Genomic DNA, 24,293 nt, shown 5'->3' with positions numbered 1-24,293 from the left:
CGGCATTGCTATGGCTCGGTTCTGGCCCAGATCTGGCAAACAGGAGCGGACCACCCAAGTGCCATCATTCCATGTGATATGTGGGCCGGATGAGAGTGTCGGGTGTGGGACGGGTCGGGTCCGGGGCCACAGCAATTTTGCTGCAACACAAAGAGAAAAACACATATCCAAACTACAAGAACACACATATCCAACATTCATTCATTCATTCTTATTATTATTATTCATTCTCCAAACCGCTCATCCTGCTCTCAGGGATGCTGGTCTGGAGCCGATCAACATGTCACTGCCCAAGAGAACGATCACCAGGATGACTGTCGGAACCGCCGGTCTGCATGGGCTAGCAGTTAGCTTAGCCTGCGCCGCTTCCGCGTCCTGTCAGACCGCCCGCGGTGTTTCCTCCCCGGGCGCGGCTCCAGGCAGGGCCGTGGTCCTTGGGCCCACCGGACGCAACAGACCAGGCTCCCCCAGCCAGACACCTTCGACACGTATCGTGAATCCGTGCCGCCATCTTCCCACACCGGAAGCGGAATACATACGTTTATCTGTTTTTTTCTTCTGCTTCTTCTTCTTCGGTAGAGGCTAGTTCCCATCGATGCAGAGCACGGAAATGGAGTAGAGAACGGTCAACTGAGCATGCGCGAAATGCCTCAAACACGCCCCGCGTAGCATCCAGGCGCTAGGATTCTAGGAAGACCCGCCCCTACTCTGCGTCTGATTAGCTAACTTTAACCCTAACCCCGCCCCTAACCCTCACCTACCCAAACAACGGAGGCGACGAGTACTTGCGCATGCTCAGTTGACCGTTCTCTGCATCGATGGGAACCAGCCTCTACCCTACTTCTTCTTCTTCTTCCTCTACTTTGGGTGTTTATTCTTGGTTGTCAAACAACGAATTGGCGCATTACCGCCACCTGGCAGGCTGTAACGCGTTACACCTGTGTTCCGTGAAACGCAGCATGCCTGCCTGCCTGTTTTCTACATGCGCATGTACAGTTAATCCCACACGCTTCACAGGAAGCTGTCAGGGAGCTGCAGGAAGTGTGGCCTTGAGTGCTTTTATAGGGGTGGTATGTTATGGAGGGCGATGACGACATTGACCTTTGCTTACAGGCGCTACCCATACTCCTCCATCACACCACTTCTGCACAGTGTCTGCAACAAAGCTTGTGAGTTTCTGTGTTTTCAGCGTGTCACTCGGCGGTGCAGGCACTGAGCCGCCATATCTGTCAATCTAACGCCACAGCGACCACTTCACATGAATATTCATCGCACTCTAATGGCACCAGCAGGAGCTTAATGGCTTCACTCTCTAAAACAACTCACACTAAGCGATGCACATCAGCGTTACAGCCTCTTGTAATGTGAAGCAAGAAAATGCCATGGTTGATGGTGAGTCAACTTAAAGTCAAGTTTAAGCTAGTTTATCTCTAAGAATTTGCATCTGCAGGGACTGCAGATGCAAATTAGCTGCCGGCTAACTCTGGTGCAAGTGTAAAATTGTGCGTTGTCCTTGTTAAATAAACAATAAACTAAACTAAACTAAGAAAACAATAGTTCCTGTCAGCTTCCTGATTGGAATATAGTGCCTCGCTGCTGAATGCTCTGCTCTGGACCGATGCGCATGACAGGGAAAGAAAACATTGGCACGCGCCTCTAGTTTCTTCTTCTCGGCATGCCTCAGTGGTGCTGTGCAGGGGAACGTGTCAGTAGTGAAGATCTGCCACCTAGTGGTGAAAATAGACACAGCCCAAAATGTTGCAATGTTTTGCAAATCTGTCAAAGGCCTTTCTGCCATTGCCAAAAAAGGACAATTAAACAAGCCTTGTGCAAAAAGCAACCATGTTTCATGTTCCCAACTGCCCCCCCCATCTGCTCCCTTTTTACTCCTATTTTTTTCCCCCCTCGGGCGCCTTTGTACCCCAGCCGTCTTGGTAAGTCAAAACAAACACATATGGGTCTTAGAAACGTAATCTACATACCCTGCAAATGTGTAGAACAACTTGTTCATCCGCAGCAGTGACTTTCTGCTCTTGGCTTGAGTGAAAATAAAAATACATGTGGTGAAAGAGGGGGCAGGGGCGTCTCCAGAACGTCCAGACACACTTAAATGGGGGGGGGCAGGTTGACTCACAGACCCCAAGGGGGGGGGGCTGGTGATCAATGCATACCATAGCACATTTCATATATATATATATATATATATATATATATATATATATATATATATATATATATATTAGAGTTCAGAGAGTAATATATGAAACCCTTAACCATAGCCTAACCCTAACCTTAAGCCCCCTGGGTAATAATAAAATTAACATTACATTAACAGTTAAATTATTTATTCAGTATAGTTCCAACGTACATAAATAACAATTTTATATATCCACAGATGATACGTTACCAAAAAATATCAAATTCATAAGTATCGTCACCACCTACTTCTTCCTCTGCTTATCCTAATATATTTCCAGTGGGCAGTCCTCCACAGTCAGCAACACACACTGTGGCATGTCTTGCTTGGACTGTTAACTGAAGACCAGCAGTAAGGTTGTGTTAACTTCTTCTTCTGACAGATAGCAAACTTTGTCTGGTTTGTCACTGGAGGAAGCACCTTTGGCTTCAATTCATTCTAGGTCCTTTCTCACTGGGAGACGTGTGCTTCTTTTATGAATACTGACAAGCTAATTTTCTATCTTGTTCCTATCTTATCCCTATTTCTATCTTATTGGCAACCAGAGGTGCCCAATCAGATTGCAGTGGGGGCCCGGGCCCCCACCTGAGTGTGGGTCAAGGCTTTTCTCAGCTGTTCATTCCCTTGCAGCTTGCCTGGCCTAGGATCTTAATTAAATCAGGCGGGTGGGGCCTGGACTGTAGAGTCGTCTGTTTGTTGTCATTCATATTCAATTAAAGCACTGCACATCACTGCCACAACAACTGGTTTGCTTAATTATGGCTATTTGCAGTTCATTTGAATATTTACTTTTGGTACTTAAGTATATTTTAAATCGGATACTTTTGTACTTTTAGTCGAGTGGTGTTTGAATGGGGGAGTTTCTACTTTTACTGGAGTCATTTTTTGGATTAGGTATCTATACTTTTACTTGAGTATAGCCTCTGAGTACTTTTACCATCCCCGCTGGCCTATTGCTACATAAAAGCAAGGTTGATTAAGTGTATTTAGCGCATTTTGTCATATACACAGTACTGTTCACGTGCATGGTAGTACAGATCTGCTCTTAGTCGCTTGTTATGCTTTCCTGGGAAAACTGCAAGTACACCGGATACCATTCCACTTGAACATATTTGTGGAATACTGAAATTTGTACTATAAATGTGGAGCGATGTCTTCAGTCTCCTGTCCGTAGCGTCTTTTATGATGTGCTTAAAGTCCCACTATCCCTTCAACACGTCTCACTGGGGTCTTTCGAACCCTGCAAGTTTCAGTCAATTTTGCATGCGTGCAAAATAAATTTGCATATTAATTCCCTTATATGTCTTATAGGTGGCGAGCAAAGCGGGCTGGGTGTTGCTCTCTGCCCCCGTAAGACGCCTCTGGAGAGTTTTCTGAGTTTCAACACAAGCAAGGAGACACGGCGGCACAGCCAAGTCATTTGACTGCAAGTATTTTAATCATAAACGTTTGACATCGCCTTTGAAGGGTTAGCGTTTTGCTTTTTACATGTTGCACATGATATATTTTCACAATACGATTCAAGTAGTCTAAAAGAAACAAAAAAACAAAACAAAAGTTAGTTGATTAAACAACACGGATACATTGTTTGTCTCGAGCTCAGTCCAGAGAGAACGTCATTCAGCTCAACATACCGACTTTTCACTCGCGTACTAAATGTTTGCTTTGAATCAAACTGATACCTCTCCAGCAGGCAACTCTGGTTGTATGCTAAAATTTGTGTCACGGTCAATTGATCATTAACTTCACTGAAGTTGCAATAGAGTACAGAAATGAGGATTGAGATCGCATGCAAATCTCTCATTTATCCCTTGTTGAATTTAAAAAACAAAAACGTGATGGCATCTTTTCTGCAAGTAACGGCAAAAGAAAACCACTCGGAAGAATGAAAATACATTATTGTCACAGAAGGAACATTTCAGGCCATCTGCGTCCTTCGGGACAAGGGTTTATACAGCCCTCTTGACAGCGACGCGGGTTTCTACTCCAAAACAGAAAATTGTTGCATGGACGTACAACATCACGGGCAATCCTCAGTTGTAAACATTTAGTATTTTGACTGTAGACTGAAAATAAATATGTCGTCTCCTGCTACTGAGCAGTGGAAACACTTTGCTCTTGACGCGTGTCTCCCATATATCTGTTGAGGTTACACTGGCAAACTGTCAAAATGCCCACATATTTCTGCGTGGACAAATGTGAACTTCCGAGCAACATCACAACTGCCTGTGAGGGGAAGAAACTATGGAAAAATAATGGTTGCATATGTTTCAGATCATGTCCTCTTAAACAACACATAGGCATTGGAAGTGCAGTCAACTCCAGTCAGTAAAACAGTGTAAGGGCATCACTGAGCAGCTCTCCAGCATGCCTGCTTTTTCTGCAATGCATCTACTGCCCTCTAGTGGCAGATTCTGAGATCACAGCTAATGCAACATACTTGCCTGTGTTGCCAACCTTTGAGGGGAGAACAAACGATGAAGTTGCATATGTTTCAGATCCTGTCCTCTTAAACAATACATAGTCATTGTAAGTGCAGCCAATCCGGTCAGTAAAGCAGCGTACAGGCATCACCGAACTGCGCTCCAGCACGCCTGCTTTTTCTGCGATGCATCTACTGCGCCCCTAGTGGCAGATTCTGAGATCACACCTAACGCGTACAACGGTTACCAGTAACTACAAAACTGAAATAAATCAACCAAACGAGTGGATGAAGACCAGGCCAGTCACCTTGGAAGCTTGCAAGGCATGTACTGAAAAAAACCCAACATTGAAATATAACACTAAGAAACATTTGCCAATCAGCAGTGGACAATCCCAAATCAAACCCCATCATCTACATAATGACTATAGTACAAATGGCAGCAAACAGTAAAAGCTGCTGTTCCTTCTGAGCCCCGGCTGAGGTCTAACTATAACCATAGCTCTCTTGTAATTAGGCTGCAGCCTTGTTTTCCAGTCTTTTTACAAATGCCAACTGGTAGCCTCCTCCGGGTAGGGATCAGATTTGTCCATACAAAAGACTAGTTGAATTAACCAGAGGTCAGTGTCTTTTTGTTAATGAACATTTTGTGCCATTGAAACTTGACAATTTGAATTTTAAGATGGTCAATTTCAAGATGGTAAATTTTCTTCACTAGGCACTTGGCATGTTGAGGAAAACATAATCTTTCTTCGCTTCTCGGGGAATTCATAATGGGCCTGTTAACATTGGTAGTATTTCTCATTGAAACCAAGGGAGCAGCTTGTAACTGTGCCCCAAAAGTAATGAGAGACAAACGTTTCCCCCAGAATGTGCCAAGAGCATGATTAAGAAAAAAAAAATAGTTAAAAAAAATCTTCATCTCATTGTACCCCTTTAACACCAACAACCCTTTTGCGTGTCGGCCGTTACGCTGTCACCGATGCCCTCCTCCTCCTCCAGGGCGGTGAGGTTCAGCTCATCAGTGACGGAGATCCGGAGAAGATCCAGGTCCTTTTTGTTGGCCGCGAGCACCTGCTCGGCCAATCGTGTGAAAGACTAGGGAGGGACAGATTGCACCCACAGAAGCACAAGGGGGACAAAACGGAGAAACCAAGATGCACGTAGTCAGACGATCACATCATTTCCTTCCAAATGGAAGTCATTAGGTGTGCATGCACAGCCCTGCCGTCTACCACAACCACGCCATTCACTGCTCTGATCTGGTTACAACAATTGGATAACAGATATCATGTGAAGTCCGCCCGGCTGTCCCGCTAGCCAGCTCTCACCTCTGTGATGTTATGGCTGGTGAAGGCACTTGTCTCGAAGAAGTCCATCCCATAAGCCTTGGCCAGCTGAGGGGCACACAGCAAAAGTTCAGCCAACCAAACAAAGCTGTCTTTCAGAACATTTTGAACCTGAAAGTTTAAGTCTGACACCACCCAGCCTCCAAAATCTAACTGGAATCTACACTGGACCGACGGGGGAAAGCTTTCTGATTACCCCGAAACTAGCAAATGCCTCTAACATTGCTACTAATACTGTGTTTTTCCAAGCAAAATCCAACCCAAACAGGAACACTAACGTCCACCACATCATTAAACACAGTCCTAGTCCACCCATTTACTGAGCTGGTGAATTAAAGGTGGACTGTGTAGGATTTGTACCATGTTTTTGAAGAAAACAATTTGATGTGGAGATGGACTGCAAAAGGACAGATGTGTTTTATTGGTATTTTGGACAGTAGGAGAGAAGGGCTGAAGCTGTTCCCTCAGCAAACCAACAGTTTTATGCAGACGAAGTGATGAATATGTTTTTTTTTTCCTCCCCCTTTTCTCCCTTATTGTATCTGTCAAATTACCCCACTCTTCTGAGCCGTCCCAGTCGCTGCTCCACCCCCTCTGCTGATCCGGGGAGGGCTGCAGACTACCACACGCCTCCTCCCATACATGTGGAGTCGCCAGCCGCTTCTTTTCACCTGACAGTGAGGAGTTTCACCAGGGGGGCGCAGCGCGTGGGAGGATCACACTACCCCCCGCCCCCCCAGTTACCCCCTCCCTCCCCGAACAGGTGCCCCAACCAACCAGAGGAGGCGCTGGTGCAGCGACCAGGACACATACCCACATCCGGCTTCCCACCCGCAGACATGGCCAAATGTGTCTGCAGGGACGCCCGACCGAGCCGGAGGTAACACGGGGATTCAAACCGGCGATCCCCATGTTGGTAGGCAACGGAATAGACCCCTATGCTACCCGGACACCCCTGAATATGTATTTCTAATAGTGCATACAGGTTTAGAAGACTTATATATGTAAATAGTGGAAAGTTACTACTAGTCTAGTGGTGTGTGTTTGAGTACAGGGAGGACAGAGTATGTAGGGGGGGGAGGGTTCAACAGGGAAGGAATGCTCTAATGAGAAGGCAGGTGGACATCCTCGCACACATATTTCCCCCCTAAAATACTCAGAAAAGGTCTAAAGACATGCTAAAGCAACAGACATCTAACCTTCCATTTCCCAGATGGTTTGTTGTTATTCCCTGTCATCTTCCCAAAGTGTTTTAGGATTTTTGCACAACAAGCTGCTCTCCTCCAGCTGCTGTCCATCCTGCGCCTTATAAATGCTCCAGCTCAACCATACGACCCTGCAGGAGAGCAGCCTACTCTACAGGCTGGCAGAGCAGGAGCCGGTCTTATCATGGACACATAGCAGAGGCCTGAGGCTAGCTTCCTATATAAAGGACAGCTACAGTATAAAGGGATCCCGACGGAAAAGCAACAAGGCCATCCATCCATCCATCCATCCATTATCCAAACCAGATATCCTGCTCTCAGGGTCGCAGGGATGCTGGAGCCTATCCCAGCAGTCATTGGGCGGCTTGCGGGGAGACACCCACATAGACACGGGGAGAATATGGAAACTCCACACAGAGGATGACCCGGGATGACCCCCTCCCCCAAGGTTGGACTACCTCGGGGCTCGAACCCAGAACCTTCTTGCAACTGCGCTAACCACCGTGCCACTGTGCCAATGCCATGTAAACAGAGGCCTTTACTCTGGTTAATGCTAATTGCTTGTCCACTCCAAACATAGACTCGTTGTTGACAACTGCATTTGAAAGGAAGAGAGGGTGTGCACCAATCATGCTGCTGCCTATTTTGTTCTATGGCACAACAACGGTGCAAGAAGGTCCTGGGTTTGAACCCCAGGCTGTCCCAGGTCCTTTCTGTGTGGAGTTTGCATGTTCTCCCCGTGTCTGCGTGGGTTTCCTCCGGGTGTTCCGCTTTCCTCCCACCATCAAAAAGACATGCATGTTAGGGTTAATACTCCTGCCTGTGCCCCTGAGCAAGGCAATGGAAAGAAGAACTGGAGTTGGTCCCCGGGTGCTGCAGCTGCCCACTGCTCCTAGCTACAGTGTGTCTTGGGATAGGTTAAATGCAGGATGAGGATGAATTCCCCCACAGGGATTAATAAGTACATCTCTTATCATAACTGGCTCATCATCATCATCGGCAGTCAATCGGGGTCGAGTATGACTGTCCTCCTTCTGAGTCCCTCTGGGTCCTCAGGTGGGCGTAGAGGCCGATACTGGAGCTACATAATGGGAGGACACCTGAGCGCCCCATGTGGAGTGGTTGATGCGCCTACAGCCACCACACGGTCCTTGGCAGGGGGTGGCCAGAGTCCAATGGCGTGGAGAACCAAGAGGATTGGGGACCACCCTCTGTTGCAGCCTTCATCCACCTTCACTGCCGTTGTGACCTGGAGACATCTTCCACCAGTTTTGCTGTTGAGGTCTTTGTTGGATCATCTGGAACCTCCCCCTTGACTCGTCCGCCTTCGGTGACCCTACCAGGAGCCAAGCTCCGGACGGCATAGCTGCTGGGATCATTGGTACAATGCAAGCTCCTCCGCCACGGCAATGAGGCGATCCAGGAGCAGCAGAAGTGGCTCATATAGTATCTGACCACATCTCGAGTCAGACTTTCACACCGGCCGCTGCTTGCTGATGAGTTGCCACAGTTTATTTACTCTCTGCTCTCTACGTATTTGTAAATCTTATAGAGTACAGCTCTGATGACAACACGTCGCCGGTAGGAAATGGTGACGACACATAGCTGGACGAGTTACCCACCTTGTTACCCTGCTCAGTGGCCACCTGCCTCTTGTCCACCTCATCTGACTTGTTCCCCACGAGGATCTTCTGGACCTTGTCAGGAGCATACTGCATGGACACAGGGAGGTTTATAACAGGGGGATGAGAGGAAGAGGAAGGACAGCAAGGAGGAAGACAGGTCATGAAAGAGCGATACAGAGAGAGAGAGAGAGAGAGAGAGACAGACAGACAGACAGAGGGCAGAGAGAGACAAACAGACAGATAGACAGACAGACAGACAGACAGACAGACAGACAGACAGACAGAGGGGAGAGAGACAGACAGACAGATAGAGGAGGGAGACAGACAGAGACAGACAGAGGAGAGAGAGACAGAGACAGACAGGGGAGAGACAGACAGACAGACAGACAGACAGACAGACAGACAGACAGACAGACAGACAGACAGACAGACAGACAGACAGACAGACAGAGGGGGGAGAGAGAGACAGAGACAGACAGAAGAGTGAGAGCGAGCACAAGGGACAGACAGACAGAGGAGAGAGAGAGAGAGAAAGACAGACAGACAGACAGAGAGGAGAGACAGACAGACAGAGGAGTGAGAGAGGGGGGGAGAGAGAGAGGGGGGAATGGGAGAGGAGATTTTAAATGTCAAGAAAAAGCACAGGGGAGAGAAGACGAGGAACGTCGTGTTGGGGAGAAGAGACAAATTAAGAGCAGGAAGGAAGTGGGCCGAGACAGGCGGAGCACATCCAGACACAGCGACAGGCTAATATAAGAAATCACGTCTAAAACGAACACACTGATGAAAAGGCATCTTCAAGAAAGTGCCTGGAGAATGAGGACAGACGGAGAGGACGCACATGTACACCAATTTCAAAAAGACTGGCGACGGAAAAAAGCCTTCATCACATAAAGGGAACAAAGCTTTATGTTCAGCACTGGCTGAGAGACTTTATGTATTCACATTACAGCATCCTGGACGAGACCGTGTCCTCGCCAGGCATCGCCAGATGTTATTTGTCCACTCTGGGCTCAAATAATACCAGAAAAAAGTAGTTCTGACGACTACGCCGTCTTTATTAGTGAGGAAGTGCCGGGCCATGTCTCGTCTGTTGCTCACCTCGTCCACGTCGCTGGCCCACTTCATGATGTGCTGGAAGGATCGCTCGCTAGTGATGTCGTACACCAGGAAGATCCCCTGAGGACGGGCGACGGGCACATGTCACACATTTAATAGCCCGGTAACCACAAAGGTCCTATTTCATCACTAATAGGTGATACACATGTCGCGTTCTCATCCCAAAATAACAGTTCATTCATATATTACTCTCTGAACTCTACTATATATATGTGTATATGTATATATATATGTGTGTATATATATGTGTGTATATATGTGTATATATGTAGATATATATATGTGTATATATGTGTGTATATATGTATATATATATGTGTGTGTGTGTGTGTGTATATGTGTATATATATGTATATATATGTATATATATATATGTATATATATATATATATATATACACTACCGTTCAAAAGTTTGGGATCACCCAAACAATTTTGTGTTTTCCATGAAAAGTCACACTTATTCACCACCATATGTTGTGAAATGAATAGAAAATAGAGTCAAGACATTGACAAGGTTAGAAATAATGATTTGTATTTGAAATAAGATTTTTTTTACATCAAACTTTGCTTTCGTCAAAGAATCCTCCATTTGCAGCAATTACAGCATTGCAGACCTTTGGCATTCTAGCTGTTAATTTGTTGAGGTAATCTGGAGAAATTGCACCCCACGCTTCCAGAAGCAGCTCCCACAAGTTGGATTGGTTGGATGGGCACTTCTTTGAGCAGATTGAGTTTCTGGAGCATCACATTTGTGGGGTCAATTAAACGCTCAAAATGGCCAGAAAAAGAGAACTTTCATCTGAAACTCGACAGTCTATTCTTGTTCTTAGAAATGAAGGCTATTCCATGTGAGAAATTGCTAAGAAATTGAAGATTTCCTACACCGGTGTGTACTACTCCCTTCAGAGGACAGCACAAACAGGCTCTAACCAGAGTAGAAAAAGAAGTGGGAGGCCGCGTTGCACAACTGAGCAAGAAGATAAGTACATTAGAGTCTCTAGTTTGAGAAACAGACGCCTCACAGGTCCCCAACTGGCATCTTCATTAAATAGTACCTGTTAGAGCCTGTTTGTGCTGTCCTCTGAAGGGAGTAGTACACACCGGTGTAGGAAATCTTCAATTTCTTAGCAATTTCTCGCATGGAATAGCCTTCATTTCTAAGAACAAGAATAGACTGTCGAGTTTCAGATGAAAGTTCTCTTTTTCTGGCCATTTTGAGCGTTTAATTGACCCCACAAATGTGATGCTCCAGAAACTCAATCTGCTCAAAGAAGTGCCCATCCAACCAATCCAACTTGTGGGAGCTGCTTCTGGAAGCGTGGGGTGCAATTTCTCCAGATTACCTCAACAAATTAACAGCTAGAATGCCAAAGGTCTGCAATGCTGTAATTGCTGCAAATGGAGGATTCTTTGACGAAAGCAAAGTTTGATGTAAAAAAAATCTTATTTCAAATACAAATCATTATTTCTAACCTTGTCAATGTCTTGACTCTATTTTCTATTCATTTCACAACATATGGTGGTGAATAAGTGTGACTTTTCATGGAAAACACGAAATTGTTTGGGTGATCCCAAACTTTTGAACGGTAGTGTATATGTATATATATGTATCCATCCACCCATTATCCAACCCCCTTATCCTGCTGTCAGGGTTGCAGGGTGCTGGAGCCTATCCCAGCAGTCATTGGGCGGCAGGCGGGGAGACACCCTGGACAGGCCGCTAGTCCATCACAGGGCCAACACACACACACACACACACACACACACACACACACACACACACACACACACACACACACACACACACACACACACACACCTAGGGACAATTTAGTACGGCCAAGTCACCTGACCTTCATGTCTTTAGACTGTGGGAGGAAACCGGAGCCCCCGGAGGAAACCCACGCAGACACGGGGAGAACATGCCAACTCCACACAGAGGACGACCCGGGACGACCCCCAAGGTTGGACTACCCCGGGGCTCGAACCCGGGGTAGACCTTGTTGCACCATGTGTACAAGTGTGACTTGTACACATGTGCAGTGCATTAAGTGCATTAAGTGCAGTGCAGTGCATTAAGAGGGAGGTGGTGGTGGTGGTGGAGGTGGTGGGGGTGGGGGTGCCAGGAAAACGTGTGAAAACACTGGGATAAATGTTACTGTGACATATCCCCCCCCCACCCCCAAACTGAAGTTGTTGTGCGTCCCGTTGCTGTGGCAGTGATAACATGATGTGATGCAGAGCAGAGCTGAGCCTGCTACCTGTGCTCGTCTGTAGTACTGCTTAGTAATGGTCTGGTACCGCTCCTGGCCTGCAGTGTCCCTGTAGAGGAGGGACACACACGGGGAGATTTATTCAACCCACCTTAGTGTCTTCACGCGGCATCTTCGTCAGTATTGATTATGCCGTTCCATAACTGTGTGATGGGACAATAACCTCTGGGAATGGATGGAAAACATCCCTCCTGTCAAAACAGCTGTTATGGGGGGGGGGGGGGGAGAGAAGTGTTGTGCTGCCGTCTCACCATATCTGTATCCGTACTTTGATGCCATCTATTACGAGAGTCTTCATCTTAAAATCGACTCCTGCCAGAGAGAGAGAGAGAGAGAGAGAGAGAGAGGAGACACATATGAGGAATCCAATATCACCTTCATAGATGACAGCCCACTGATAAATAACCACCGTATCTAATACGCCTCCGGTCCTGCGATAAACAGCCGGGCCCTGGGCCGTGTGCCGTCTGTGGATACCTCGCACCATCGGTACTGACAGGTCGAAGCTTTTCCAAGTGTACCCCATCTCCCCCCCCCCCCCCCATCACTCTGGGTCCTAACAGCACGACGAAGCCGTGTCATCCCTGTTTTATCAGCACTTGTAGGAGACGGTGCTGCTGGGCTTACCCCAGATCATGTAGTCCACCCCACCACACTGATCACACGGGGAGATGGAGTGAGGGTGAGAAGATAGCCAAGTTCTACACAACACCGCAGAGGATTAAAGGAGGGAGGAGGAGAAGAGCCGGCATGAGCAGGGTGAGATGCGGGGGCAAGACACTGGTCATGCTTCGATTAGCTCTCGGTTTATTTTGGGCCACATTACAGCCCGGGTGTGACGCTGTTCCCGGGCAGGAAACCTCGGACTTCCGTGTTCCTGTCTCTGGTCAGTATTGTGTTATCGCTTCTCTCTTTTGCATAAATTGTCTGCTCAGAACCACGTGGCGGCGAGGTGGATGAAAAGCAAAACACAAAGGCAACTTTTGACCATCCTAATCCCACGGAAATCAATAGGCGGTTCGATCCAATCAACCCGGCCCCTAACGAGTCCATGAGACACGGCGCTGGAACACTCGGCAGCAGGGTCGCAATCGATCTGCAGTCCTTTGCAAGAGGATTTAAACACAGCGAAGACCCGTTGTTGTCGCTCTTTTTTTCTACACTCGTGCTTTGATTCAGTGAGCATGGCTCCTTAAGACCGAACATGAGGAAGCAGCTGACAGATGTCCTCCGGGGCTTGGCTGGCCGATTGGGGGCGTTACAGTGTTGTAGTACTCGAGTCCAGGACTCAGACTCGAGTCCGACTCGAGTCCTGATTTTCAGGACTCATGACTCGACTTGGACTTGAGCACTGATGACGTAGACTTGGGACTTGGACTCGAGCATTGACTGCATTTGGACTTGGAGATGAGGACTTGGACTTGTTAATTGATAAAGACTGTTTTTTTGTTTTTGTTAGTTTTTTGTAATAGGCCCTAATAATTTGGCATAAGATATTGATAGCTACTGATGACTCGGACTCAGGTAATGGGGACTTGACTCGGACTCGACTCAGACTCGTCTTTGGGGACTCGGACTCGAACACTGGTGACTCGAGACTCGACCTCGAGGTTTAGTGACTCGACTACAACACTGGGGTGTTATGGTGCTGGCTTGGTTGGCGACAGGTTCACCCAGTGTTCAACAGTGCCAGACCCCATTTACACAGTGAAGCAACCAGGCTGATCCAGCTTTGACTAGGCAGCCTGCAGATAGATGGCAAGTAGAGAGTCCAGGATAACACTCACTGGCTTCTCTTGCCCGGGGGCTCCATGAGAGCAAAGAGGCAGATGAAAAACAGGCCTATTTCTCTCCTTCTGTGCTCGCTCCTTCCCATATGTCAAGAACTAGGTTAGTAAGCATGGCACTTTGTAGAGATAACAGGGACATTTCATCCATCCAGACTGCAGGGCTCTGAATATAAAAGGGTAGCGCAATGAAGGACTGGGATCATAAAAGGGGCCCTGGCATTAGCGACATACACTGGCCTTATTTCCAAACCCAACAGGGTTGCTATCTCAGTTCCCTATTGTACAGCCTGTTTACACACCAGTGCGTTACCAAATATGACAACACCAACGACATCATCAAATATGCAGATGACACCAGAGTGTTTGGACTAGTAAGTGACAGTGATGAGAGGGCCTACAGGAGGCAAGTGGAAGATTACAACCTCTCTCTAAATGTCAGCAGGACAAAAGAAATCATTGTTGACTTTAGAAAGGTCAGAGGAAATCACATTCCTGTTTCCATCAATGGGTCATCTGTTGAAATTGTGGACGGCTTTAGATTTCGCAGTTTACACATCACAGACGCCCTCACATGGCCTCTCAACACCAGTTGCATCCTGAAGAAGGCACAGCAGAGACTGTATTTTCAGAGGTGTCTCAAGAGTTTTGGCATGAGTACCAAAACTCTTATGAACTTTTATCTCTGTACCATCGACAGTATCTTGACAGGCTGTGGTTCGTCAGCCTGACTGCTCAGGACTGAAGACCGCTGCAAAGGACTGTACAGACAGCAGCAAAAATCACGGCATGTTCTGTTCTCGCCCCTTCCATCTAAAAACTGTTACTGGAGCATCAAATCACACACCACCCATCTCAGTAACAGTTTCTTCCCACAGGCAGTCAGGCTGCTGAACAGCTGACGCACCCATATTGACCTTACATTGTTGTGTTACCCTGTACTTTTCTATATTGTGTATACAATATATGAAATCATGTGTACAACGTCTGTGTAGGTGTGGAGCAGGTAGGGTGTGTCCTTGTGTTAAGGCAGAGACAGCCAGAGCAGAACTTCATGGTATTCTAATACACATAACAATAAAGTGGAGCTTGAGCAACACCAATGCATTTTGCTGACTTAAAAAGTTGTATGTAGGGGTGTCCGGGTAGTGCAGTGGCCTACTCTGTTGCCTACCAACACGGGGATTGCCGGTCCGAATCCAGCTCGGTCGGGCAGCCCTACAGACACAATTGGCCGTGTCTGCAGGTGGGAAGCCGGATGTGGGTATGTGTCCTGGTCGCTGCACTAGCGCCTCCTCTGATCGGTCGGGGCGCCTGTTTGGGGGGAGGGGGAGCTGGGGGGAATAGCGTGATCCTCCCACGTGCTACGTCCCCCTGGTGAAACTCCTCGCTGTCAGGTGAAAAGAAGCGGCTGGCGACTCCACATGTATGGGAGGAGGCATGTGGTAGTCTGCAGCCCTCCCTGGATCGACAGAGGGGGTGGAGCAGCAACCGGGATGGCTCGGAAGAGTGGGGTAATTGGCCGGTTACAACTGGGGAGAAAAAGGGGGGGGGGAGTTGTATGTAAAAGTTGTATGCCACACAGACTGGATGGAATACAGAAATTTGGTACATGGCACCCACTGTATAATAAATGTGTTTTATGCCGACAACAATGAGCCCAATCTCAGACAGGCGGGATGTTAAACGGGCTACGACATGACACGCTCCGCTAGCCAATCGAAGACACATGTAGCTTAGATACGCAGGAGACATTCAGCCACAGCTCACGATAAAACATCAGCTTCGGTAGAGTACGAGAGGAGCACAGAGGGTCCATGCAAAGCTGCAAAATTTCCCTTTTTATACATCAATGCAACCATCCATTCTGAGTGGCCCAGGTGCTCCGTGACTGGGCCCTCCTTGCCAAATGGCCAGTCTGCCAGCTAGCTGTGACAGTCAGTGAGTTTTACAGCTGCAGCATGAGCGACCATAGCTTTATGGTACGATCATAACCACAGACGGAGGGTTCGTATTAGTTATACCTTTCCCTGTTGCTTCATACCCATGAGAAAGTCTTTCATATAATCAAACAGGCCTATGTGATTAATAACATGTGGGGGGGATTTTGCAGTATTGGCTACCATATACGAATATCACCACATTACACTGAATCAATCATCTTAACCTGACTCAAGACTCTGACATTTGCAGGTTTTAGTAGGAACTGTTCGCCTGCTGCACCCTGACACGAGAGGAAACCTGCTCACAAGTGAAATGTGACAGTAGAGACGAGCACAACGTGCTGCAGGGACAGGAACTCATACCTGACATGGCAGTGTTGCACAATCATCGCGGCGCAAACACCACGTCAAGACTAATGGACATGCCCAAAAAGTGACTCGTCTAATTAGCATAACCGCTCCATGGCAGACACGTGCCAGGGTGTGAGGTAGGTAATGGGTGACCGGCTCTCTAACGAATTAAATGGATGCTGTGATGCTGGGGAGAAGTGACCTGGGAGCACACCTGTCAGCCAAAGCTATCATTGTTAGCCAAATATAGCCCACGTTGGCGACAGATGTTGCTTTGGGGGGCGCGTCAGGACGATGGGTGGGCTTGTACTACGAACTTGTCATTAAAGTCTGTGTTCTTAACAAACAGCCTGAAGGGACCGATGCAGGACCTGCTATCCATCCATCCATGATCCAGACCGCTTATCCTGCTCTCGGGGATGCTGGAGCCTATCCCAGCAGACACTGGGCAGCAGGCGAGGAGACACCCTGGACAGGCTGCCAGGCCATCACAGCCCCCCCCCCCCACCCCCACCCACACACACACTTTCACACCTAGGGACAGTGTAGTGCCCCCCCCCCCCAAGGACCTTTTTGCTGTGAGGCAACTACGCTAACCACTGCGCCACCGTGCCGCCATGACCTGCTAATGTGAAGGGTAATTACAAGCCGAAACTAGTTTTCAAATAATCCACTTCTACTACTTTCGGCTGCTCCCGTTAGGGGTCTCCGCGGCGGATCATCCGTTTCCATTTCTTCCAGTCTGCTGCATCTTCCTCTTATCATCTTCAAATAATACTCCCTCAAATATTTCACACCTCATCTGGTGAGAAATGTCAGGTCATAGATTCTCGTCATTATTAGCTTAGACAATTGTGTATCTCGATGTGAGAATATTCCAACTTTATCCCGCGACATAAAACCACGGAAAGGGGATAAACACTGACAGCATTCCTCAGCCCTGGCTTAAGTCTGGCAGCCGAACACCATGAAGACACAGAACTGACTGTCCACATAACTGCTCTTATAAAAGCTAAGTGTCTGCTCTTATTACCCGTGTCCGGCACAAGGGCACCTCCTTAAGGCTAACGAGCCCCGTAAACCGAGGCGTGACGAGGCCCTGACAGACCCCATGATAAGACCATAAACAGATCAGCGTCATGATGAAGGGTCTCGGCCATCCTTCACAGCCAGCCTGACAGCCAGCAGCTCTGAGCAGAACAGAGAGCCACTTTATTTTTGTCGTTGCGCAGTTAAAATGAACGTGTTCTCCTATTGCGTAGGAGCAGTGGGCCGCTGCGGCACCCACTCCCGTTCTTCTTGCCGTTGCCTTGCTCAAGGGCACAGGCAGGAGTATTAACCCTAACACGCGTGTCGTTTTGACGGTGGGAGGAAACCGGAGCACCCGGAGGAAACCCACGCAGACAACATGCAAACCCCACACAGAAAGGACCTGGGACGGCCTGGGGGTTCGAACCCAGGACCTTCCTTGCTGTGAGGCAACGGCGCTGACCACCGGGCCACCGTGCCGCCCAACAGCTAAGAGACTGGCCGGCTGATGGAGCAGGACTAAAGTCAGCACGCTTACTAAATCATCTCCACAGCTGCCACGACACATGTCTGTGTGAATAAGGGAGGGTATAGTTAACAGGTTATCACTTCCAGGGAAATAAGAAAAGAGAGAATGAATGCCTTCCCTATGGCTTTGGACAGTTAAAATAATGTTTTTGTACACGAATAGCACTCCAATTCCAACACAGGGGCTCAGAGAAAGATTGCTGTTAACTTACTTTGTAGACTGGGAGGCCGACTGTTTGCACAGACTGTTGTCTGCATGCACCAATATGCCTCATCGCCCTGCACAAATGTCGGTCTGCCCCATGCTAACCATGCTGTTTGCATCTTAGAAAAGAGTACCGACCACAGAATTAAATTTTTTTTTTTAAAATCACCTTGCAGTTTCTTGGTATACACAACTCTAGCCTAATCGCAATTACCTCGGACACAAAAAGTGACATGATTTGCAGTTCAAACTCATTTTGCTCGTCTTGCTGACGCCGAGGAGAGCGAAGGGCTATCGATCCTTTTCCAGGTCTGCCGTGGAAAATGTCCCCTTAACTTTTACAGTGCCGGTTCCCTCGGTTATCCTTTAAACTTGCAGCAGGAGATGGCACTTGTCTGCCGCAACAGGGCACTCATTAGCTTCGGTGTGTCTAACGTCTATGGGAAAACGTCTGTGCCTCTACTGAGTTGAGCTCCCCTGACGACAGACCCAGGCGGTGACTCAGACAATTAAGACCAACACCTGGCATAGCGGTGTTTAATGTGACCTGATGAATTATTAAGGTAGCCAAGAAGAGACAATTTATATCCGCCCGTTTTCCTGAAGGCTGGAAAATTATTTATTGATTCTCCAGCGGAGCAGGCTGACGGCGGCAGTAACTCTCGAGCTTTCCGTGTCTGCGGGCCTTCCTGGGCTCGGCACTCGCCTCGGCTTATTGTTCAAAAACCATTGCGTGAAATGGAAATGGCTGGGCCGAGCAGCCTGCGGATGTAGTACAAGGGCCCAATTTGTGAAAAGTCAAGCTGTGGCTCAGACCCGTCAAGAGCTCTGCTACTGAATATTCAGCCGAGAACGTTTAAAAGGGAATTTTAAAGAGCGCTGAAAGGGGGGGGGGTCCTCTGAGGCAGTCTGAAATGTGGGGTCCACCCTCCGTCAGAGAGGGACGGGACCACACTGTAACGACAGCGAGCGATTATCTGTTGGGAATCTAAAGGGGCCGCTTTTCAGCCGAGCGCCGTAGGTGCATAATACTGTAGCGAATTCAGGGGGAATCGAACCCGGGGTCGCCCGCAACCACGGGCGACTGCGCTAACCAGTCAACTGAAGGGTCCGACCCGTTAGCCAAGGGCTGGCGAGTCTATACATGCGTGGCGGTTGCAATACTATAGCACAGCTATCTGAGTATGTATGTGAAGGTAAATCAATATTGCCAGCGGTCTGAAAAACAACCAAGGGTTTAATTTGAAGGACGGTGCCTCAGAACAGAGAAAGGCATGCAGCAGGACAGATGCGAGACTCCTGTAACGACCTCTATCGTAGCACAATGGGCTCAAACTCTGAGATTCGACTTAACTCCAGCTGTTGACTACAGCAGTTGTTTCACTTCCGTCCATCCATCGTCCAAACCGCTTACCCTGCACTCCGGGTCACGGGGATGCTGCAGCCTATCCCAGCAGTCACTGGGCAGCAGGTGGGGAGACACCCTGGACAGGCCGCCAGGCCATCACAGGGCCCACACATACACATGCACACCTAGGGACAATCTAGTACGGCCGATTCACCTGACCTACATGTCTTTGGACTGTGGGAGGAAACCCACAGACATGGGGAGAACATGCAAACTCCACACAGAGGACGACCCCCTAGGTTGGATTACCCCGGGGCTCGAACCCAGGACCTCCTTGCTGTGAGGCGACCGCACTAACCACCGCGCCGCCCACCAGTTGTTCAACTTCTCCAATACTTTACAGGCATGGTCAGTAACCCAGAGCAACGCTAACGAGGTGACACAAGGTAGCCTCGAACAATTAACCGCACAGTGGTATTCTGGCTCCGTTGGGAGGATGAGGTCGGTGTGCGAATGGACCATCTGAACTCCCATGATTTTACTGTCAGCTCTCCATCCAGCTGTTCCTCCGTGTCTACGATAGCGGGGATTCAAACCTCCTCCCCCCGTCCCGATTTCACAGGCGTCGCTAAGAAATCACGACCGACCAGTTTTCACCCTTCATGCTCCGAATGAAGTGTGTCAGCCGAGACGGAAACACGGCGCATCTTTCCCGCGTGACACGAGGCCGAGTTATCACCGCCGCATGAACGTCCTGCCCGAGGAAGGAAAGGGCTCATCTGTGGCCATGAGTGCGGATAAACGCTCGCAATTAGCTCTGCACGGCTGATTTTGAATGGCTGACCTGTGGACTCTGGCGTCGACAGCACGGGGATCCAATACTGGAGAGCGCGGATGCTGCACTTCCGACACTATGTAAGACGGCCATCTAACGATGCACTACGCCTGTTAATGCACGCACATGTGGCGTTACCCCCCCTCCCCTCCTCAGCCCCCCCCCCCAATTCCAAAAACACTCTGCCACTAGTCAGCGCCGGGGAACTTAAGTGGTGACAGCAGTATAAGCGCTGAGGTGGAGTACTGCACTTCATAGCGTGGTCGCAAACTATTGGATTGTTTTGCATCAAGGCTTTGGCGCCTATCCAGCATCTCTAGCAGCCTACCCAGCAGCTCTAGCAGCCTACCCAGCAGCTCTAGCAGCCTACCCAGCATCTCTAGCAGCCTATCCAGCATCTCTAGCAGCCTACCCAGCATCTCTAGCAGCCTACCCAGCAGCTCTAGCAGCCTATCCAGCAGCTCTAGCAGCCTATCCAGCAGCTCTAGAAGCCTACCCAGCATCTCTAGCAGCCTACCCAGCAGCTCTAGCAGCCTACCCAGCATCTCTAGCAGCCTACCCAGCATCTCTAGCAGCCTACCCAGCAGCTCTAGCAGCCTACCCAGCATCTCTAGCAGCCTACCCAGCATCTCTAGCAGCCTACCCAGCAGCTCTAGCAGCCTACCCAGCATCTCTAGCAGCCTACCCAGCATCTCTAGAAGCCTACCCAGCATCTCTAGCAGCCTACCCAGCAGCTCTAGCAGCCTACCCAGCATCTCTAGCAGCCTACCCAGCAGCTCTAGCAGCCTACCCAGCAGCTCTAGCAGCCTATCCAGCAGCTCTAGAAGCCAACCCAGCATCTCTAGCAGCCTACCCAGCAGCTCTAGCAGCCTACCCAGCAGCTCTAGCAGCCTACCTAGCATCTCTAGCAGCCTATCCAGCAGCTCTAGCAGCCTATCCAGCAGCTCTAGAAGCCAACCCAGCATCTCTAGCAGCCTATCCAGCAGCTCTAGCAGCCTACCCAGCAGCTCTAGCAGCCTACCCAGCATCTCTAGCAGCCTATCCAGCATCTCTAGCAGCCTATCCAGCAGCTCTAGCAGCCTACCCAGCATCTCTAGCAGCCTATCCAGCAGCTCTAGCAGCCTATCCAACATCTCTAGCAGCCTATCCAGGCACGCAGCACCACGACAATTAGCCCCTCGGCTCCGCGCTCCCCTAACCCGGCGACACCTCGCAGGGTTTTACTCTCGCATCAGCACCGACGCGTCGACGTTCCGAGGCGCGAGGCTGGAGGCGTCCCGCGCGAGCTGCGGACAACGCTGATCCCGGGACGTGCTGCTGCGCCGGCGCGCCGCCCTTACCGATGGTGGAGATGTGAGACGGGTGGAATTCGTTGTCGGTGAATCTGCACAACAAGCACGTTTTCCCCACGCCGGAGTCGCCGAGAAGCAGGAGCCGGAAGAGCACATCGTACTGCTTGGCCATGGCTGTCAAGTGGAGATCACCGGAGGAGGAGGAGGAGGAGGAGGAGAAGGAGGAGGAGGAGAAGGAGGAGGACCGCAGGCAGCTAAGTCAGCGACGCACCGCCATGCCCTGCCCGCGCGCAGCCCATGTCTGCCCGGATCCGGATGCAAACCAGGCTCCGCTCGCGCCGCTGCGGCCGGACAGCTCGCTCAGCGCTTCCGTAGATCAGTCACGACGCGTGTGTGTGCGTGTGCGTGTGCGCGTGTGTGTGCGTGAGAGAGAGAGAATAAATAAACAAACGGGCGCGCTTCGTCCCCCGCCAGCCTCCGACAGGGCGCGGTATGAAGGATGCGCTCGGTGGCTTCTGCTTTTCTCCCGGCAACATCAGTGACGGCCGATGGGTGGAGAACCGGCAGCATCGCCCTGCATGGCAAATCAGTACTAGTGGGTTCACCCCCACCTTCAACCCCCTCCCCCCAACACGCCCCAACATAATAATAATCATAATAATAATAAATAATAAATTAATCTTATATATGACAGATAAACATAACACAGACGTACAGGGGTGGATGGGAAGGGGGGGCAGACATACAGGGGTGGATGGGAAGGGGAGGGGCAGACATACAGGGGTGGATGGGAAGGGGGGGCAGACATACAGGGGTGGATGGGAAGGGGAGGGGGACAGACATACAGGGGTGGATGGGAAGGGGGGGCAGATATACAGGGGTGGATGGGAAGGGGAGGCAGATATACAGGGGTGGATGGGAAGGGGGGGCAGACATACAGGGGTGGATGGGAAGGGGAGGGGCAGACATACAGGGGTGGATGGGAAGGGGAGGGGCAGACATACAGGGGTGGATGGGAAGGGGGGGCAGATATACAGGGGTGGATGGGAAGGGGGGGCAGACATACAGGGGTGGATGGGAAGGGGAGGGGGACAGACATACAGGGGTGGATGGGAAGGGGGGGGCAGACATACAGGGGTGGATGGGGTGGATGGGAAGGGGGACAGACATACAGGGGTGGATCTGAAGGGGGGTAGACATACAGGGGTGGATGGGAAGGGGGGTGCAGACATACAGGGGTGGATGGGAAGGGGGGGTGCAGACATACAGGGGTGGATCTGAAGGGGGGTAGACATACAGGGGTGGATGGGAAGGGGGGTGCAGACATACAGGGGTGGATGGGAAGGGGGGGTGCAGACATACAGGGGTGGAAGGGGAAGGGGGGGTACAAGAGGGAGAAGCGGGAGCCACACACCACGCCAGCAGTACTCTCCTACTTGGACAGAAAAACAAACATCATAAATCCCAGATGCAGGTCAAGCGCTCAGTCCCCAGCCTGCCCCAGTCCAGGGGTGTATGAGCGGATGGGGGGGGGGCAGGAGAAGGCAATGGAGAAAAGGTGTGTCTTGAGACGGGACTGGAAGAGCGGGAGGGATCCTGAGTCTCTAATGATTTGGGGGGGGGGGTGAGTTCCAGTGTCTGGGAGCTGCCCTGGAGAAGGCTCCGTCGCCAACGCCGCGGAGGTTGGACCTGGGGGGGGGGGGTAGAGAGAAGGGAGGCCGAGGTGGATCTGAGGAACCCAGAGGGTTGGTAGGGGGGGCTGGGGTGATGTGGTGCCAGGGTTTGGTGAAAGTTAAAAGTCGGGCGGATGCGTTCTGGACCAGTTGGAGTCTCTTGATAGAGCCGGCACTGATGCCACAGAGGAGTGAGTTGCAGTAATCGAGGCGGGAGGAGATGGAGGCATGGATCAGTGTCTCAGCAGCAGGGCGTATGAGAGAGGGTCTTATTTTCACAATGTTGCGAAGGCGGTAGAAGGAGGATTTGACCATTTGGCAGATATGTGGCTCCAGGGAGAGGGTGGGATCAAGGATCACACCAAGGTTGCGAGCCTGGGGGGAAGAGGAGACAGTAGTGCCATCGGTGGTGAGTGCGAGGTTGTTAACTTGGCTGAGAGTGGAGTTTGGATAATGGATGGATAAATATGTAATATATATATATATATATATATATCAATATAAATGTAGGAAAAAAACTTAATACATAGCAGTACAAGCTTCCTTTGTGCGTCACCACTCATCAGCTGCTGATGTGCTTCAACAAAGAAAACACAGTTTACGTTGCCCCGCGTCACGCCCCTAACTTCGGTTGGACAGCAGCCGATCAGATGAGGAAACATTTAAACTATAACAACCAATGGGGTAGGTAGTTACGATGCACAGCAACCAATGGAGGAGTAGAAAACATTACAACCAATGGGTTGAGGGACTGGGGCTGGTTTTGAAAACGCATTTAAAGGACCAGGGCCCTGTTGAAATGGCCTACATGTAGACTATAACAAGGTCATTTATGTGAATCATATAGTGGGGTGGTGTTGGGGCACAGTTGGAAGGACAGGCAGTTAAAATATAAAGAATACGACGTCTAACAAAGACATTTTACTTGTAGTTTACAAAGGAGATATTTTTTCCGGTGTCTATAGCCGGGGGCCAATTCGTTTCTACTGTTCAAGGAGGACATGTCAGGTCTGCAAATAATAAAATACTTTTCTGCCAAGCACAGCTTACATCTTTTACCTCTAACTGAATATGCATTGCTCTCTGCAAGGACTTCCCATGAAACAGAGT

At 49.6% G+C, this 24,293-nt stretch overlaps 1 protein-coding gene across 1 annotated transcript in view; it reads right to left on the bottom strand.

Annotated features, from left to right (window-relative positions):
• The window catches only part of rab15 (RAB15, member RAS oncogene family), a 32,134-nt gene extending 10,348 nt beyond the window's left edge, over positions 1–21,786 (bottom strand). Inside the window, exons 1-7 of the mRNA XM_056294122.1 lie at positions 21,559–21,786; positions 12,444–12,504; positions 12,181–12,241; positions 9,900–9,977; positions 8,796–8,885; positions 5,951–6,016; positions 5,552–5,717 (exon numbers count right to left, since the gene is read on the bottom strand). Coding sequence (XP_056150097.1) covers positions 5,556–5,717; positions 5,951–6,016; positions 8,796–8,885; positions 9,900–9,977; positions 12,181–12,241; positions 12,444–12,504; positions 21,559–21,682 — 642 coding nt within the window. The 5' untranslated portion in view covers positions 21,683–21,786 and the 3' untranslated portion in view covers positions 5,552–5,555. The remainder of the gene's footprint in view (positions 1–5,551; positions 5,718–5,950; positions 6,017–8,795; positions 8,886–9,899; positions 9,978–12,180; positions 12,242–12,443; positions 12,505–21,558) is intronic.
• Positions 21,787–24,293: the final 2,507 nt, after the last annotated feature.

The sequence above is a fragment of the Lampris incognitus genome, chromosome 15 (genome assembly GCF_029633865.1).
Source record: "Lampris incognitus isolate fLamInc1 chromosome 15, fLamInc1.hap2, whole genome shotgun sequence".
In the NCBI taxonomy this organism is placed as follows: Eukaryota; Metazoa; Chordata; class Actinopteri; order Lampriformes; family Lampridae; genus Lampris; species Lampris incognitus.
The sequence above is the reverse complement of the archived record's forward strand: the minus strand, read 5'-3'. Positions and strand labels throughout refer to the sequence as shown.